Source organism: Anoplopoma fimbria, chromosome 11 (genome assembly GCF_027596085.1).
Source record: "Anoplopoma fimbria isolate UVic2021 breed Golden Eagle Sablefish chromosome 11, Afim_UVic_2022, whole genome shotgun sequence".
In the NCBI taxonomy this organism is placed as follows: Eukaryota; Metazoa; Chordata; class Actinopteri; order Perciformes; family Anoplopomatidae; genus Anoplopoma; species Anoplopoma fimbria.
In genome coordinates this window covers 22,929,053-22,943,779 of record NC_072459.1, presented here as the reverse complement: position 1 = coordinate 22,943,779, position 14,727 = coordinate 22,929,053, and the positions used below count along the sequence as shown (strand labels likewise).

Here is a 14,727-nt window from a genome sequence, read left to right as displayed (position 1 = left end):
TGACCGTGCACATTCTCACCATCCACACTCCTCAAACGGGACTCAGTCGGCCTTCAGCTCACATAAACCATACTCACTCTGAACCTGTCGGATGCTTGTGTTCAGTAGCATTAGTTCCATAGTTTTGAATTTGTACGATTGTGAGTCGTTGGGTGGGCCAGAGGTGAAGGCTTACCAGCTCCTTGTGTCCCAGTTTCACAGATGACCCTCCCTCCTGCTTTGGATTTGACCGGTGCCGTTTTGTTATTGGAACATTCTCTTACTGCATGGTTTGAAATTATTTTTTAATGAATGAAATGTGTGAGTATCCATGTGTGTTTTGCTTTGTACGTGAGTGAAAATGTATAGAGAAAAAAAGGTTGAAAGAAAAGGGGAAAGACAGTTTGCACTTTGCCCTTTCCAACCTTCTTTGTGTCGGCTCCATTTTCTCTCTCTCTCTCTTTCTCTTCCTGATTAATTCATTCTCTTGTTGCCAGTCAAGTTTGTCTCTCTGTCCCTCTGTGTTTAATTTAAAGGCAATCTTTAGCCGTTCTCCTTAACTTTAACCTTCTTTGTTTTGCCTTCATCTCCGTCCGCCTTACTCTGTTTCCGTTCATTGTCATCTGTTTTGTTTTTCCAATTTTTCCGTCTTATTTTTATTGTTTGACTATCAAACAACCCCTCAGTGTTTTTTCTTTTTTTTGTGGTGACAACAAGAAATTGCAGCCGCTCTACCCACAACCAATTTCCAGACGTTTGCTTTTCTCTTGTGGCCTTAACCTCACCACACAGGAATGAGTCACAGCTAAAATACATCCACTTGTCCTTTTGACTGTAACAGAGCCAGACAGCGTTAAACCAACCTTTTTTTTTTTAACTGTTACTGCTCTTATGAAGAAAGCAGCTCTGCGTTTGTATCCTGGAAGTGTTCCAATTTGCTGCACATCAGTCCCTCGCTGTACAGGCGTAGTTTTTGTGGGTAAAGCAACGTTCTCCTTTTGTTCTCTAGAGCACCGACATGCCTTCCTGTCACCGTTCTGATCGTTGTAATGATGCTCTGAGCTCCATTAGGCACCGAGAGCTAGCATCCTCTCTCCCTTTTTCTTCCTCTCTATTTTCTCTCATATTCTGAGCTGTCACACTGCTGCTATCAGGTTTTTTATTTCGCATGGGTCAATGAGGAAGAGGATGGGGGGGGGGGGGGGGTGCATTTAGGTTTCTTTTGTTACTAGGATTATTTGTTCCTTTATTTATTATATTTTTTCTGTTTCCCTGACGACTTCTGTGTGTTGTTGTCAGTCTCCACGGTAACCACTCGCTGTTTCTACGGCAACGGTAAGTTGTGTTCAAACATCTATCAATGAACTGATTCCCCCTCTCCCACCCCACCCCCCTTAAAATGGGCATTTGATACAGTAGAATGTACAGTAGAATGTTAGTCTATCTATCAGCTGATTCTAATGTGACGGGGAACACGCAGCGTTCTGCACTAGAAAAGCTATGGCTGTTATGTAACGTTCCAGCGCACAACACAGTATCACAGCCACACAGACAGAAGGACACTGCATCTTCCAACAGATTGAGTATTTTAGCAGTAATATTTCCTCCACATGCCCGTCCCCCACCATGTCATTAACACCTCACTGGGAATGACCGAATGTAATCACCCTCCTCTTTGCAATGACACGGCTTTCCACAATCCATCTGATTAATCCTCCATTTGGACTCAATGTACGTAGTATTCATTTCTACTTGATCAATGATTGGAAAAAAAGTAAAATCAACAGAAATGATACCAAGCTCTGCTCCTCGTCGCCGCCTACGATTGCTCTGACTGACACGCAGGCCCCGAGCTGCAGGGCTAATATTGTCGCTCTGGCTCTGAATTTCTTTATTTAACTGACCTGTCTGCTTTTTAGCTTAGTGCGCATTTGTCAAATATTAGACAATTTGACTCAATGGGCATTTGGAGAAATATCCAGGCCTTGAGTTATTGTAGATATGTTGAGCATGTGGCTAGCCAGCATCTGCTAAAACCTTATTGCAGAAAGTTAAAGGGAAGCCACAGCCATTAGAAAAAATTCATACATTAGTCCTATTGTCTTGAAAAAGTCCCATATATCTGTAAATAACTCAAAATCAAAAGCTAAAGTGCATAAACTTGTGCCCACGACACATGTCAAACTGCTTTGATGCCTCTACTCCATCTTTGTTTAGATTGTGGAGCCTCAAATGAAGATCCAACAAACACCGTTGCTTTTCCTACAGCTGCAGTACCTGTTTGGAGAGAGCTCAAAGGCTAAAACACTGTGGGTTATTCCCAAGAGGATGATTCTTTATTAAAGAAATCAACTACTAATAAATAATAATACTACTACTGTCCCCTTTCAATGGTTGAAACGACAAACATTGCCGGCAGAGAACTCAGATCAGCTGTCACTACTTAATGTAAATTCCATTTATAACTTGATGGCCGGTTTGTGTGCTCTCTGCAGGCTGTACTGTACTAAGCCAAAGATTATTCATGGAGGCAAGAGAAGCTTCACTCTGTAACACTACTGTACAACAACTTGTGCTCGAGTGTTTTTGTACTTCCAAAAACCCCAAAAGAGTGATACATCCTCCATGTAAACTTTCATTCATATTACATCAATGATTTAAAAGATAAGATGTCAAGGGGTATCTGTAATATTCAAAAATGTTCTGACAGCGACCACAAACATTCGGTGTCTCCCATTCATTGTCTCATTGGAGCAGCTCCAGACGTTTATCCCTGATGACATCACACGTTTGAGACTTTGAAAGAAAGCAGCTCATGTTCATAAAAATATTGATTGAACTTTACTCGGCCGAGGAAATAAAATCCTGTAATTATTAAAGTAGGTGCTGTTCCCCTTTAAAGGAAGCCATGGCCCTCTTGTTTGGATTGCCTAGAAAAACTTTCCAAATGTACAACAAAACAAAAACATACAAATTTTAACTGGAACTGTTATTTCGTTTTTTTTAAATGTATTTAAAAATGAAAATAAGTTTAGAACCCACGCTGCTTCAGATGTGGTTCCTTATCAAATCAGTGTTGTGTGACCATATGCATTTCAAAACCGATATGGGGTTTACCTTACTGTGTTTTTGGGTCTCTATTATGCTGCCATTTTGTTTTTCTCTTTTTGGTTTGGTTTTTCTCGTAGTGGATTGTCTGTGTACTAGTAGTAGTCGTAGTCGTAGTGTACTGGTCTAAGTTTGTGACACACAGTTTTCTAATGCCTGGCATAGTGTCTCATGTTTATTTGATTTTTCTCTCCTTTTTTGGGAATGAGGACTGCTCTCTCTCTCTCTCCCTCTCTCTCTCTTTCTCTCTCTCTCTGTTCCCTCCATCCTTTGGTGCTCTGTTTCTCAACCCACCACATATAATGAGATTTTCAGGAGAATGGTCACCAAATCTAATTGCTTTATTTGAATGATGCACCTTGGGATTTATGTTTTGTTTTAAACAGATACTTGTTATTAGTAATTTTTTTGTGTTGCTCATGTAATATGTTCGCCCGTTTTTTTTCCTCTTTCTCTTCACTCCATCTTGATGATCTCCTGTTTTTTTTTGTATATGGACTGGCTCTGTCTCTACTTCTCACCTGCATCCCTTCCTCTTAACGTATCTGTCCCATCTTTGTCTCGTACGTGTTCGATGTGGGAGTGCTGCGATCGTTTTGATTGGTCTCTATGCTGCATCCGACGCTTGCTGATTGGCTGAATTTTTTTACTTTTTATTTTGGTTTGTTACTCACTCTTGGTCGTGTGTTGCGCCCATATTTGGCTGCGTGTAATCTCTGTGTTATATGACTATTCATTTTGTCAAGAAAATGTTTTTGCACCCCCCTCTTTCTCTCCCTCGTATTTATTTTGTTGTTTTTTTAATATTTTTCTTTTTAGGTATGTAAACCCCACAAGTTTGGTTTCATATGGAAATGTGACTTCATTTTATCCTGTTTTTTTATCGTTCAGGCTGGACTGGGAGGGCAAAAGTGGGATGAGAAAGGCTGAATGTTTTTGAAATTATTAACACTTTTAGATTTGCCTCCATATTCTGTTGATTTGCATGTGTTCCTGTCGACCTTTCACCCAGTTTAATTGATTGCACATGATTCAAACACGGGTATATGTGCTGTACACACACAGACACAACACTAAAATAGGCTTAGCTCTTCAATATCATTAACCAGTCAACATAAAACTTGTAAAAAAAAGTCCAGATAAAATGTCACCGTGACGCAAAAGAAATGTGATTCATTATCTTTACATTTCAAAATGTTTCCACTCAGACACATGTGGACAGTCGCATCAGGAAGCTAGGCTAATTGACTCATTTGCAGCCGACCTTGTCATTTGGAGAGAGAGAGAGAGAGAGAGAGAGAGAGAGAGAGTCGAGGCCTAAATGGAGAGCGCAGCGTGTATGTGCACACAAGCACTCTCATTCCTCGGTCTGTCTTTCGCTCTGCTTTGTCTCACACTCTCTCCCCCTCATTTAGCCAGAAGGTCATTAATCTTCAGCTCGCCACAGTCAGATGTAGAGCTCCGACGTCGCATTGGGACTGCACGGGTTATTAAAGAGGGCTACAATCTCCTTCTCTTAAGATCCATCAAAGGAAGATGGGGATAGATCAAGGGACTGGAGTGTGAAGCCTTTGAAGCTCAGAGAGGAGATTATCAGCCATCTTGGATTGAAAGCCGAAACATTAGACCGAAATGTCAGCCGGCATGCGCAGAACATGCACACGCACTTCACAGAGAAAAAAACCCTGCAATACTTTAACCTGAGCATGCCAAAGACAAAAACAAGTACAGCTCAGTTTTCCTTTGCTGTGCCCTCATCCCCCTTTACAATTAGTCCATAATGAGTCACCAAATCTCTACTGGGCAATTGGCTTTTTAATTGCATGATGACTAAAAATCCCCCTAACAGCCCCCTCCCAATTTAACACCCAATCAACAAACACTGAACTAGTGAGCAGCCATGTCAATAGTTAAGTTCGTTCTCGTTGATCGCACCAGTAAAGTAATACTTTAAGTTTTAGACGTTTATTCAGTCACATTTCTATTACACACGTGTGTGCTGTATTTTACAAATGACACCAACATTTAAACCAGCTAAAGTGAGCATTTTCACACTAAAAACTAAGGCCGTGTAGCAGGCTAATCATGCAGGACAGAGTAATTTTAACTAGATGTTGACAAAAGTCCAAATGACACATAATAGCAGACATGTTGATCAAAACAAACACATACATAGTAGCCTTGTGATCAAGTTCACTGCGTTTGAGTCTGTTTTGCACTTCTTTGGTTTCCTATGTTGATCTGTCTGAGCGTCTGCGTCTCTGACCGTCCTCTCCTCCGTCCCCCAGGTGAATAACGCCACCGCCAGGGTGATGACTAACAAGAAAATGGTCAGCCCCTACCCTAACGGAGAGGCTCTCAGCACGCTGCCTTACGGTAACCACCACACACAGACTCACACACTTAACAGTGAAGCGTGCACCGCCTCGTAATCCAAACAGCGTGGGTAGACGCGGGGAGAGGCAGATGTAAAATACAGCCTCAGCGTTCCCTCCATGCGGGCTCCGCTGCAGAGACGGACCGCGTTATGTAAGGCCGTTTATTTTTTGCCACCACCTACCAGCCAGGAAGTGAGCTGAGAGAAAGAGGTGTTGTTAGCTTAGCCCCAGGCCCCCATTTGTAAGCATTTTAGCAGAATAATAAACTTGTAATAAATGGTTTATAACACATTACAATGCAGTAGCATGCAGCTATTTGGACATTTAATTGTTGATTAAGATGTTGTATTTGCTGCAATTACAGCTTCTCCTATGAAGATATTTTTTATATAATTTTACCATATTGCTTACAACTACACCATAGTGTGTTATAAAAGTGTATTGAATGTTTGTATACTGCTAATAGATGCTAAAGAGGTGGGGGGTTAAAATAAATCTCTGCCCAGGTCGTCCAGCATCCCTGCTATTCCTCAGTCATGGCCGCTCTCATTTTCACCGTCTGTTTCGCCAGACAGCCCAAAGTCCCCCAGGCACCTCGCAGATGATCATAGGAAGAGCTAACAGTGTAGTTTAGAGTTAGTCTTGCAGAGGGAATCTGTCTTTATGAAAACAAGGTTGTGCAGCAATAACAGAAGCAGCCGTCACGGTCAGTTTTTGAAAGAAAACGCTGCTCTGTGGCGCTCGACTGTTATCCAATTCCTCCTTTCGATTTAACTGGGCGTGAAGCACCTAGTGTGCTATGAGTGCCAACAGGAAAGGTGACTGACAGTAGTTACGTTGTAATGAAAGGGCTGTCGAGCACCTTTCCTCATATCTGTTTTATTTCTGCTAGATATTCCTTTGATCCAGCACCCTTCCTATGGGACACTGGATGGGCCTGCTTTTTTTATTGTTCTTCTTTGTATATAAAATCCCAATATAAGTGCAGAGGGCACACACTGTAGGATCGAATGCTCTTTGTGATCTGCCCGTATTAATGAAGTGCCCCTTCCTCTCTGTGTGACCATCAGCGGGGTGGAAATTGAGTCCTATGATGGGGGCCATGTACGGACCAGAGATCTACGCAGGTAAGGCCAGTCTCTGTCTCCCTCCCCCTCTCTGAAATCTGTCCTCCACGGCCTACTCTACCCTTTAATCACACTCCAAAATCTTTCATTTATATTAATGCTCTACATGCCCAGCGTTTCTCCCCACTGACACTTTTATTGACAGCCTCCCTAGATCACCTGCTGACTCTTTCTCGTCCTTCAGTCCCAGGGTTCCCATACCCCTCAGCAGCAGCGGCCGCCACTACAGCAGCGGCGTTCCGCGGCGCCCACCTCAGGGGCCGAGGCCGGCCCGTCTACAGTGCGGTGCGGGCCGCCGTGCCTCAGCCCGCCATCCCCACCTACCCTGGGTAAGAAAGATACGCCCGCTTACAAACCAGAGTCGCTGGCTTCAGATTATTTGTAGCCGTCCCATATCAGCGGTACGCGTTTTACACGACACATTTAAGAAATAAAACGAGTCGAGATGAGGTGTTTTTGTTTAGTGCCTAGTAAATCTACTGAGGAACCAGTAGATTTCATGAATACCATTTTCATAATATTTTTTTCCAGATCCTAATTGACCAGCTTAACATGCACATGCTCACACATTATTCACACTTCACTCTCTTCAGCAGTCCAACTGGCACATAGTCAGTTCTCAAAGCCATTCAGCAGAGTGACACGCTGATGGGATTGCACCATTCAAGGTTCATTTGAATAAACTCTCTGATACCCCCATCAGCAGATTGGCATAGAAACACACACAAACCACATCCGTCATTACACAGAAGCAGTCACATTTGCTGTGATCCGTATTTTTTTGTGCGCACCGTGCATGTCGATGCTGTGCTGTGATGATTGGCTAACTGGGGGGGGTTGCGACTGCCACGATATTCAGATCAAAGCGGAGTTGATTGGTTAATGGCCTTGCGGCTGCTCACTATGATGATAATCAAATGAAGCTAAACAAGATGATATTGGTTGGGAGGGGGGGTTGCTGCAGGAAATACCCTCTCCATATCTGCTCCACTGAAAGCCACCATAACACCATCCATTCACAGCCCCTTTTTACTGCCTTGATTTTCTGGTAGCCGGGGAACAAACAGCACTAAATGATCTCATTTCAGTTCAATGAGCTCCATCTATTAGCCCCACGAGCCCCTTGTTTAATGCTTTTGGTTTCAGTTATGGAGCTTAAATGGAAGCTGTATTTCCTCTGCATGCTGCATGGGTGTGAAATAACTACTTTTATCTCTCTCTCTCTCTCTCCCCCACTCTCTCTGTCTTTCTTTCCCTCTCTCTTCCTGGACCATCTTTTGTTTGTTTTGACCTCCATCCACTCCGGTTTCGGGACTGTGCACCACTACGTTTGCACCCCTTCTCCAATACACCACCCCTCCCTGTGCCCTCCTCCTCTTCCCCCTCTCCCATTTCCTTCTCCTCTCAGTGTGGTGTATCAGGATGGGTTTTACGGAGCTGCAGACTTATACGTAAGTAAACTCGCCTCCCACCGACACACCCTCTTTCCCCCTGCTCTCTCTTCTTTCCCTCCGGGGGTGATTTTGCATGAGCGCTGCAAAGAGCTGCCTGCATAAAGGTGAATGAGGAAAGCTGTGTTTTTTTGTTGTTGCTGTTGTTGTGACACAAAAAACTCCCAAACGCAGCTTGGGTCAAAGTGCGTTAGATCTTAATGATAGGATGTAAGGGTGTCAAACGCCACTATGAAGGCTGCTCTGTGGGCGGGGGTGCGTGCGTGTGTGTGTGTGTGTGTGTGTGTGTGTGTGTGTGTGTGTGTGTGTGTGCGTGTGTGTGTGTGTGTGTGTGCGTGTGCGTGTATCCAGGTTGACGACGGTTGTTTCTGTTCTCTCTATAGACTAGTGTTTCAGGACTCAGTCCTTAGTCCCAGATTGCCTCAGGTAGGGTCAACTCACCACCAAACCCACAGTGTGCATTGTTTTACTGTACCTCCTCCTCCTTATTGATCATCCTCCGATCTGATCCGGAACATGTTGTCTTTTAGTTGTTTAAAACTAAATGACCACTCCTTTTGAATTTTTTTCTTTACTCCTCTACTAACTCACTGGAATGTACACTCTTTTTAATTATTGGAGAACTTTGTTTGTTTGTTTGTTTGTTTGTTTGTTCACTAAACTACTAAATTGTACTGAGTGTTTTTTTGTTTTGTTTTTCTACCATTTTGCTCTAAAGAGAACCTGGTCTCTTTTTTGGGGGGGGTCGCATAGTTTTGGAGCATCTCTTGTCAACAAAAACAAAAGAAAAATGGAAAATACAAATTGGATGCAACCATGAGGGTTCATACTAAACTATAGGTTTCTTGCATAATTCCTTTAAATTTGGATGTCACCATTTCACAGAAAGGGTCGAGTCAATGTCGGGATGTGCGATATCCTTCAAGTTGAAACAGGGATCACGGTCTCTTTCTGAATTAACCACTCCGATCCCTCCCAGGATGAATACTGAAGCATGCGCTGATCAGCTGCTGCATGCAGGCATACTGTACACTTCTTCTGCTCAATGCCACTCACCCAGAAAGCCTTGCTCTCTCCCCCTAATAACCCCTGTGTCCTTTATCCCGCCCCTCCGCTGGTGTCCTCAGAGAAAGCCGGGGCGTTTCTGTTGTGCTTTTGCTGTCTGCTCTGTTCTGATCAGGTCCAAATGCTGTGGTGTGGTGTTGTATTTTGCTAACTAGGTTTGAACTTTAATTTAATTTGGCTCATGCATGCGGTCTCAGTGCGAGGAGATGATTTCCAGTCAGCATAGGCTTGTGTGGGTATGTTTGTGTGTGTGTGACTCTTTTTTTTCATCTTCCTCTCTTTTTTTTTTCTGTCTCCAGAATCCACGTGAAAACAACACAAATAATAACAAATGCAGTTGTTTTAGTCATAAATGTCTCCACTAGAGGTTCTGACTGCTTTAGTGACGTTCTCTTGACGAATGCGATCATTACTTGAATTTTTCTGAAGAGACACTGAGCTTTCTATTTGGCCTCAGCTGTGTGAACATTTTGTCTTCCACTGTTTTACCTCCCCGTGTCCCGTAGTGGAAATAATACAATCTAACTCAACCTCGACAGTCCAATTTCCTCTCTCTGTCTCACTGATAAAGCTCTCCTGTCCCACATCCAACACCACCCCAACTCCGCCTCTCCCCATACAGAAATGCAATATACTGATACATACTGCAATTCAGTTGTGAATGTGTATATATATATAGAAATATTTATATGACAAGCAGGTTTTGGCATACAAACAATATATGTAAGGACATGTTATTATTAAAGTTGTCTTTTACTAAATACAAAGAAATATTATTTCTAAAAATAATGTATTACTTAATATGTGTTATTTTTTAATTGCACCTTTTGAATTGTGCATGAAATATTACATAGAGTAACAATATATAGTCCATGGTGTAAAGTCTACAGAATTTACTCTTAAAAAGAGGTAGTCATTCATAACACTTAATAATACAATAATAAAATGTCAGTATATTCTATCTCTATATGCCCTCCCCCCATTTATTGACACACCTTAGCCCAGGTGTCTTCCTCCTCATAGGCATATGAGTTAGTTTTCTTGTGTGTGTGTGTGTGTGTGTCTTTAGGGAGGCTATCCTGCTGCTGCTGCTGCCGCCGCCGCCGCGTATCGCTACGCACAGCCTGCGGCAGTAACCGGAGCAACCGCCGCAGCCGCCGCCTACAGCGACAGGTGAGATCAACCCAGGACACACAAGCACACCTCACTGTACAACACAAGATGGTCTGTAGTGTCGCAAACCAGCAGAGGTTTCCTTAAGCAGAACTGAAGGATAATCAAAAGAGGAATCCAAGGCCTCAGGATTAATACATAATACCTAATGAATGGATACAAACGGATAAGAACGGAGTCAAAGCCAGCAAGATTTTAACCGTTAAATGTAGTCCTGTGTGTCAGGAGAAGAGTGGATGCAGTGTAACATCTGACGCGGAGGCTCAGTTTTCCCCACATGCACTGAAACACCAGGCATTATTAATATTTACACATGATTGAGGCCGTTCTGGAAAGGGTCAACCTTTGGGTGAGAACACAATGAATAGAATCGTGTATCAGTGAATACATTTGTATCATCACATGTGCATCTATGCGTTGTGTGACCAAACAAAACGATGACCCAGTCAAAAATCTTCGCACGTATGAAACTCCACAGGGGACCTCTTTTTAAAAAAAATAATTGAACAAATGTGTAATTTCTTGTATGTTGTGTTTGTGTTGCTAGTTATGGCCGGGTGTACACTACAGATCCCTACCACGCTTTAACTCCGGCCGCTGCTGCCTACGGCGTGGGAGCCATGGTGAGTGAACCGACACGAGCTCTACAACACAAATGAGTTGTGTTTTTAAGACACACAGAACTGTCTTTATTAAGAGTCTGCACGTTTGGCTGTTCTTCAGATCCACCATTGGACTTTTTGTGCAGTGACCTCAAGCACAGAAAAAATGTCATGTACACGTGCAGTCTCAATGAATGTATCATATGTGGATTTGTAGTTCGAGTGTGTACTACATTTATAGATAAACTAGATTCCTATTCACAGCACTCATATATAGTTGTAACTGTTGTCCCTTCTGTCTCTTTCAGGCCAGTTTATACCGGGCAGGATACAGTAGGTTTGCTCCTTACTAAAACCACAAATCACACCCGAGGAATTTCACATCGCTCCAAAAAAACCTATTTTTCAAGCTCTTTGTTCGGCAGCAGCTCCCCCTCCATTTCTCTGCAGGCGGACTATAGTGACAGCTCATGTGTTTTTTTGTGTTTTTTTTCGTGGCGAGGGAGGTCATTTGCCACATCATCAACTCGAACTCTGTTTCTGTACTTTTCCGTCTGTCGCTGGCGCGGAAAACAATGACAAAACTGCCAGGAGCGTGTCCCACATAGAGAGCTGCAGCCTGCTGCTTTGAACTACGCGGGCACAATTTTGGACGGTTTTTAAAACACTACGGGACCTGGAAGAGAGAGAGAGAGAGAGACTACCGATCCTGTGTGATCCTGCACACCTTTTTTTCCCCAACAAGTCTGAACTTAGAATATATACACTGCCCTCTAAGACCTAATCAGACCTATATACACACTTACATTCAACACCAAGTATACAGTTTCCTCTACATTCTCCTTTTAGAGTCGGTATGCACAGAGCGATGCCACAGCACAGCATTCTTATTAAAGGTACTGATCTTTTTAAAACACTACATCGACGTAAAGCGACACCCCCCTGTACAGCAGACGTCCCTCTGGTTTAGCATCGTTGTTTAATTATGAAACTCTGGACAGCTCAAACAGAACATGTAGGAATTATTCTTGTTATTGTGTACAGCTGGAATACCCAACATTCAGCCAGAGGGAGTTGGGAGAGATCTGGCCGACAGAAACCACCTTTGTCCTGGCAACAACAAACACTGCATGGAAAAAACAATTTTTTGTCATTTTCAAACATTTCTTTTCCCCCCAAATTTAAAAGGAAAGCCAAGAAAAACAACAACTAATGTTCCAAAAAATCAAAAAAGGGGGGAAATGACAAGGAAAAAAATGGAGTGACTTTTTTTTCTGCATTACCTCAGATTTTCCTTCATCTGTTTAGTTTTTTCCCACCAATGAGAATTTGCATAGAAATGTCATCATATAGAACATGGATGCGTTGGAACTGTCCATTATCTCCAGCGACAGAGATGTTCATTTGTCCTTCTTGCTGGTCTACACATGTCTACACTATAACTGCAACACTAAGATGGGATGCAGAGTCATCGACACTATGTTTATCCATTCTGAGCATTTTAGTGCATCCCCCCTATAAAGGCTCATCCTCGATCTGCTCACAATGGTTCTTCCAAAAAAAGGACTCGGCCCATTGCTCCTAAACCGTCGGACACTCCAGCCGTGGCAGCGAAATGAGCGAGTCAGATGGACAAAGAACCCATCGAAAAACAAATGAACTAGATTTAGCAGATCTGAAGCAGGAACACCCACTCTGGGAAACGGATCATCTGCCAGCCAGCCAAATGGGAATCCCTCCTGGCCAACTGAGATATTTCTGCCGACAGGCTTCAGGCAGAGCTGCTCTGTGCGTTTGAAACTCAGCAGAACAGTAGATCCCAACAGACGGCCCAGATTAGAAAACATTGGAAAAACAAAGAGAAAGCAGTCATGTAATGGAGCCATGCAGTCATGAGAATTTATTAGTTTTCTATTTATATTCCTCATATTTTTAAACGTGACAGGATGCCACATGTCCACATCATTTTGGAATTTTAAATCCGTCTTTACGCTCTCTGGGATTGTTCGGTCCGGATAGTTTCCAAGTTCTACTCGCCAGTCTGCATAGAGCGACTGGCAGCCGGACAGCTTATAGACCACGTCTCTGTCCTGTATGTATCACATCTCCATATACTCTCACTATGTTGTTATTGCTATTATTTGCCTTTTTTTGGTTCCAAAGATTTTCTGAAGAAAGCACATTTTTTTCTTGGTCCTGATGTATTTCTTTTTGTGGTTGATGTTTTTTTTCTGTGCCTTTTTGTTATATATATATTTTTTATCTGTGGGTTGAAGCTGTATTTTTCAGCACAGTGTTTGAATCAGCACCCTGGGAAATGCCAACGACGCAGCGTCTCCAAAAAAAAAAAAAGAACAGCAATTTGGGAAATACTGTCCAACACACAGAAAAACAACCCCGGTTAAATTGAATTCAGTATACACACTCATTTATTGCCTTTTTCTTTTTTAGTTAACACATGAAACACGCTGTGGATTGCGGAGGCGTTTGCTGCAGACAAGGGAAATGAGAGCAGATGGAGTCATGAGGGATATGCAGAAAGTCTGGAGCAGGATATTTTGAATTATGTTTGCCATTAGGGGCCAAATTGCTGGCAAAAGTAAAAGGAGGGAGAACATCCACACAATGTCGATGGTGCCCTGTGGCCCAGCGGTGGCCACCTTTTAGGAACAATGTGTGGGTGGTTGGTGGAGGGACATTGTGGCTGTGATGGTGAAGGTGAGAAGCTGAGCCATAAATCATTAGCTGACAGGATAACAACGTCCCCTGCTGTCTTTTCTTTTTTTAAAAACATTTTCAGGGGTCCACTGTGCGCTCAGGGTGGCGCGGACAGTACAGAGGAGAAAGGGGGTGGGGGGGTGGTAATGTTTTTGTATGATTGTGAAAAACTGTGTGCAGTAGGTCCAATGAGTATTTTTGACGAGCATTACCTCTTTTTTTTTTTTTTTTTTGTCTTATTATTCCTTACAAGTATTATCAGAAGTGTTGCTATGCATGCTTTTGTGAGGGAGAGAGAGAGGAAAGGGTGTCAGCCTGAGAACCTTTTTTATTTTTGTGCATGAATTCAAATCATAGTGCTGGAGGAGGAAGATGAGAAGGAGGGAGGGGGGTGTTTACAAAGCAGGTGGAGGAGAGAACTCGGATGTTAATGTGATGGAGGTGACGGAGGGGAGTGATCTCGGTAAAGAGAGGTAGAGGCAAGCCGCCACGGTCCGACTCAATCATCCGGGTTACTGCTGCTCTGTGGCCTATCTGATGTGGACAGTTTCATTTGGTACGCCCCCCTCGTGGTTTGCTTTTATAATGACAATTTAAAAAAAACAAAAAAACTGCCCCACCCTAATGATAATTCTGCGGTAGGATGGGTTAAAAAAAACAAATAAAACCAATAAAACAATCATGCGTGCAGACTAGAGATGCGGCTGGTGAGCGGGGTCGTGAACCCAACACCAAGGACTGCTCGTTTAGCGGCGTCTCCACCTCGCTCCGCCCGGTCTGTGTACAGGCGGTGCAGCTGCAGTGGCTCCTGCGGGGGTTCGCTCGTTTCTGTCTCTTTCTAATTGGAGCGCATCTCATACGGAAGCCTGCAGGGACGAGCACAAAAAGAGAGAGAGAGAGAGAGCTCCCTACTCACTGTGCTCCAGTCAACCCAGTGGGAGTTACTTTTGTTTTTTTGTACAGGGATCTCATAAATGAGTTTGAATTGCATGTGGATTTTTTTTTTTTATTAAACGACACATGCTCTTAAAAAGCTCATTTATCCAAGTGATTTTTTTTTTTTCAATAAGTGGCATGTATTTTCTCACGTTTTATTTTGCCATCCTTGTGTCTGCCTTTTGTTTAT

General features: G+C 43.0%; 1 protein-coding gene across 1 annotated transcript in view; it reads left to right on the top strand.

The window, feature by feature from the left end:
* LOC129098192 (RNA binding protein fox-1 homolog 2-like) overlaps window positions 1-14,727 on the top strand; it is a 44,054-nt gene extending 29,327 nt beyond the window's left edge. The window contains 7 exon segments of the mRNA XM_054607177.1: window positions 5,376-5,463; window positions 6,536-6,592; window positions 6,777-6,921; window positions 8,001-8,043; window positions 10,178-10,281; window positions 10,829-10,904; window positions 11,192-14,727. Of these exon segments, the coding sequence (XP_054463152.1) occupies window positions 5,376-5,463; window positions 6,536-6,592; window positions 6,777-6,921; window positions 8,001-8,043; window positions 10,178-10,281; window positions 10,829-10,904; window positions 11,192-11,236 (558 nt within the window). The 3' untranslated portion in view covers window positions 11,237-14,727.